At 35.6% G+C, this 4,878-nt stretch overlaps 1 protein-coding gene across 1 annotated transcript; it reads left to right on the top strand.

Moving 5' to 3' along the window:
• Nucleotides 1-1,686: 1,686 nt before the first annotated feature.
• Nucleotides 1,687-4,402, top strand: LOC130957661 (uncharacterized). The gene is made up of 5 exons (XM_057884510.1): nucleotides 1,687-1,972; nucleotides 2,577-3,135; nucleotides 3,268-3,667; nucleotides 3,764-4,198; nucleotides 4,346-4,402. Exons 1-5 carry the CDS (start codon nucleotides 1,687-1,689, stop codon nucleotides 4,400-4,402), a joined length of 1,737 nt encoding a protein of 578 aa, XP_057740493.1.
• The last annotated feature ends 476 nt before the right edge of the window (nucleotides 4,403-4,878 follow it).

The following is a 4,878-nucleotide window of genomic DNA, read 5'->3' on the forward strand; positions in this document are numbered from 1 at the left end:
GTCCAGAGAAGAATTTTTTATGTTTTATTAAGACACGGTTGGACACAGCAGACACGTGTGTCGGACGAGTGTCGGTGAGTGTCGTGTCCGAAATGTGTCCGACACGCAGACACGACAACTTAACAAAGTATCCGCGCTTCATAGTAATAATCACATAATAATTAAAAAGTCATTGTAATATATACATGATAATACATACATGGTTGTCAAACTCGCGAGTTAACTCGTAAACTCGTACGAGTTTACGAGTTTAGGTAGTGAAATCAAGTTGACTCGAACATAAACTCATTTCTGGGTAGACTCGGGTTGACTCGGCTAGACTCGGATAAAATCGTGCAAACTCGCGAGTTTGCTAGCGAGTCAGCGAGTTTAATTTCGTTGTCCATTTTCGCCAAAACGGCGTCGTTTTGGCCCAAAAAAAAAAAATCCTACAGAAGCGGCTAACCCAAACCCGCAACCTAAACCCACACCCACTAATGAAGGAGTGAACTAAAGTTTGAAACCCTAGTGACTCCCTCAACCAAACCCTCATGGCCAGCCTCACTCGTCACACCCTCCACCATCTAACGGCGGCGTTGTCTGCGCCGCCACGCAGAGGCCAGACGCCAGAGTCCAGACGGACCCCTCGCCTTCTCACCTCCCCTCGCCTCATCCCTCGTCCCCCACCGCTCACCCACGCAGCGTCGCAGAGCCCAGTGAAGGACCACCACGCAGAGTCGCAGTCTCGTAGAGCCCACCAGGCCATCACCACGCAGAGTCGCACAGCGCCAGAGCCCACCACCAGTCCACCACGCCGTTTGCCTCCCCTCCCCTGTTCTGCCCTCGTCGGCCTTGTTCTATTTTTCTTCACTGAAGCACTGCCGATCTGCTTCAAGTGATAAAGTCTGCCCATCTCTAAGGTAATTTTGTTAAACTAATTCAAATGCTAACAATTTTGGTTGCAATTATTCAATTCTGCAAATTTATTAAGGCCCTGATCTGCGTTTGATCTGTTGAAAAAAAATTAATGTGTGAAAAAAAATTGATGCTGCTTGCCTGCTTCTGTAATCTGTACTTCATGCTTCATGCTTCAATCATGGTTAAATGTGTGGATAGTACTTCTGCTATATATTTTTTTTCTTTTGTTTTCTGCTTCTGTTATGTAGTTATGTTTAGTCTTTAGTTTACTGAAATTCTGAAGTCTAAATTAGTGAATTAAAACTCTCAAGTCTAAATTGTTAGTTAGTGTTACTGACTTACTGTGTTAGTTTAATTGAAAGTCTGAAGTCTGAATTGTTAGTTTAAATGAAAATGTATTTGTTGTGTGATAAAGTGAGTATTGGAGTATTGGTGGTTGACTCTGGTTGCCATTGTTTTAATTTGTTTGTGCTTGATCATATTGATGACCTCAAAGGGGGTTCATATGACAATGAGAATGGACTTTTGGGTTAACTCATAACTGGGTGGTATATTATTCCGAATCACAAAAGTATTGCTTGCTGTACTGCATTTGGAGTGATGATTATTGATTAAGTCTTATGATGCTAAAAATTTTTCATCTTTTAAACATTATTGTTGTAAGTGTAGCTAAACTAGTGTTAGTTATAAATTTAGTTAGTAGATAATCTGAATCTAAATTTAGTTAGTGGATAATCTGAATCTGAATTTGTTGTTTGGGTTGTTGATTTTTAGGGATAAAAATACAAAATGTCTGAGAATGTTGGTTCAGGGACAGGGTCTTCGCTTCCTAGTATTCCTAGACCTACACCTGCTGTTTCTAGGAGAAAAAATGCAACTGGAAATAGAAGTGATATAGGATGGAAACATGGGATTGATGTTCAAGGCAATGGTAAAAAAGTGAAGTGTAATTATTGCTCAAAGACTATAAACGGAGGGATTTATAGATTCAAGCATCATCTTGCCGGTACTAAAGAGGATTCAAAGCCTTGTGCTTCAGTATCTGAAGAAGTGAAGGTTGTGATGTTGAAAGTCTGTGTGGAGGCTAAATAAATATCATTGAAGAAGAGAAGATTCGGTGATGATGAGGATTATCCAGAACAAACAGAAAAGGAGAAGGACAATTCTCAACAAAAGGGGAAAGATATTCGCAACTTTGTCACAAAAGGAAAAGGGGCTCAAGTTCAATCAACAATAAATCAAATGATGAAGAAGGATCTAAAGGAACAATGTGATCAACAATGTGCCATATTTTTCTATACAAGTGCTATTCCTTTCAATGTTATTAAGAATCCCGAATTTTAAAGTTTGTGAGATGGTTGGGAGATATGGAATTGGCTACAAACCCCTTTACCATGAGTTAAGAGAAACCCAATTAAAAAAAGCAGTGAACAATGTTGATGAAATGCTTACTGAATTTAAAGCAGAGTGGAAGAGAACTGGTTGTTCAATCATGTCGGATGGATGGACTGATAAAAAAAGACGTAGTATTTGTAATTTCTTGGTGAACAGCCCTAAAGGAACAGTTTTTCTTTATTCATTGGACACTTCTGACATCTCGAAAACAACGGATAAAGTTGTCAAAATGCTAGAAGATGCCGTAGAATTGTAGTGAGAGAATGTAGTCCAAATTGTTACAGATAATGCTGCTAATTATAAGGCTGCTGGAGAAAGAATGATGGAGACTAGAAAAAGTTTGTATTGGACACCATGTGCTGCACACTGCATAGATTTGATATTGGAGGATTTTGAAAAGAAGCTAAAGGTGCATGAAACAACCATAAAAAAGGGAAGAAAAATCACCACTTTTATCTACTCTCGGAGTATGCTCATTAGCATGTTGAGGAATTTTACAAAGGAAAAGGACTTGGTTCGGCCAGGTGCCACAAGATTCGCCACTGCCTATTTGACTCTCACTTGTCTTCATGATAATAAAGGACCGTTGATGACTATGTTTACTTCTGCTGATTGGAAGACAACTAAGGTTGCATCAATGCCTGAAGGAATAAGAGTCCAAAATATGGCCTTGGATAGTAGGCTATGGAAGAATATTGTCATATGCCTCAAGGCTGCTGCTCTTCTCATTACAGTCCTTCGCTTGGTTGATTCAGATGAAAAACTAGCCATGGGTTTCATCTTTGAAGGCATGAGAAACGCCAAAGAAACAATCAAGACTAACTTCAGTTGTGTTAAAAAGAGGTAATCTTGAGTCTTGACTAATTGAAAGCTTTAATATTTGATTATCAATGTATCATGTTACCATGTTTTCTTCTTATATTCAGTTATTTATTTAATTTTCTTATTTTTATTCATTTGCATTGTTATTTTTAGTTATGAACCTATATGGGAAATTATTGATGGAAGGTGGGAAAGTCAATTGCATAGACCATTGCATGCAGCTGCATATTATCTTAATCCTTATTATCACTATGAACTAAATTTTATGGTTGATGATGCTGACATTAAGATTGGTCTATATAGTTGTTTGAAAAAACTGGTTCCTAACCAGGAAGAAAGGAAAAAGGTTGGTCTACAGCTTCCTGACTTTCATTATGCTAGAGGCCTCTTTGGTAATGAAACTGCAAAGAGTAGTAGGAAGACCATACTATCTGCTGAGTGGTGGGACTTTTATGGAGATAGTTGTCCAGAACTAAAGAAGTTTGCTATCCGAGTTCTAAGCTTAACTTGTAGTTCATCTGGTTGTGAGCGTAATTGGAGTGCATTTGAAATGGTAATTCCTTATTCCTTACTTCCTTAGAACTATTCATTATTTATTTTAATTTTAATTTTTGTATTTTTATTAACTATTGGCACTATATGTTTGTAGGTTCATACAAAGAGAAGAAATCGGTTGCATCAAAAGAAAATGAATGATTTAGTGTATGTGATGTATAATTTGAAGTTAAAGGGCAAGCAAATTAGAAAAACTCCAGAACTTGAATTTGATGCAGTGCATTCTGATGATGAGTGGATAACTGAGGATGTTAATGAAAATATTACTGAAAGTGTTGAGCATTCTCACTTGCCAACGAATGACAATACTAATGATGATCCAAATAGTAATGAATTTGCTATTCCAGGTATGAATAGTAATGAATTCAACATGGGTGAGGGAGGTGAGAATGAGTTTATTGGGGATCCACAACAAAATTTAATAGAGGAAGAAGATGAACATGTGAATGATGATGAAGATTTTGTTGGCCGTGTTGAACCTGAGGCTAAAAGAAATGATGTTTCTGATGAAGATGGTGAAGATGATGATGTTGATGCCATGGAAGATGAAGATATTGGAGGATTTGAGTTTTAGAGTTTATTAGAAATTTAATTGTTGCTTTGTTCTTTTCTTTTGTGTTTTGGTTATGTCTTATGAACCTTTGATTGTGTAATTGTGTGTTTTATGTTGAACTAGATAAATACTTGTGAAGGATTTAAATGTGTGATCCAAAGTACTTGTTGTAACTTGTAATTTTAGTATTAGGTTAATTTATTATGTGTTTTGATATTGAAATTGTTGGGTTTGAATGTCTATATCTGAGTAAATATATATATTATACATGATATATATATATATTTTTTTTTTAAAAAAATGTATAACAGGTAAACTCGTACAAGTCTACGAGTCGAGTCTAGGTCAGCTCCAAGAATTTACGTAGACTCGCAAGTTTGACAACCTTAAATACATATATTAAAGATGATTATATATAAAAAAATTATTTTTAATAAAGTTAATTTATGTGTAAATTAACTAATTTTTATAACATATGATTTATTACATAATGTTTTTTTCTATTTATATTATTAATACACAAAATAAACAACTCAAGTTAGGACAATAAATATAATATAAATATCCACTTATTTATTAGTATTAAAATATATATATAAATAGTAGAAATTTGATTTTTTTTAGTAGAAAAATAATAGTAAAAGTTATTAATTAAG

This window comes from Arachis stenosperma, chromosome 10 (genome assembly GCF_014773155.1).
Source record: "Arachis stenosperma cultivar V10309 chromosome 10, arast.V10309.gnm1.PFL2, whole genome shotgun sequence".
Classification (NCBI taxonomy): Eukaryota; Viridiplantae; Streptophyta; class Magnoliopsida; order Fabales; family Fabaceae; genus Arachis; species Arachis stenosperma.

Excerpts from the sequence above, each read along its gene's own strand:
- LOC130957661 (XM_057884510.1), top strand. The coding sequence starts at position 1,687 with ATGTCTGAGAATGTTGGTTCAGGGACAGGGTCTTCGCTTCCTAGTATT. Across the intron at positions 1,973-2,576 it reads GGTTGTGATGTTGAAAGTCT|ATAATGCTGCTAATTATAAG; the intron begins GTGTGGAGGCTA and ends AAATTGTTACAG. Across the intron at positions 4,199-4,345 it reads AAGATGGTGAAGATGATGAT|ATAAATACTTGTGAAGGATT; the intron begins GTTGATGCCATG and ends ATGTTGAACTAG.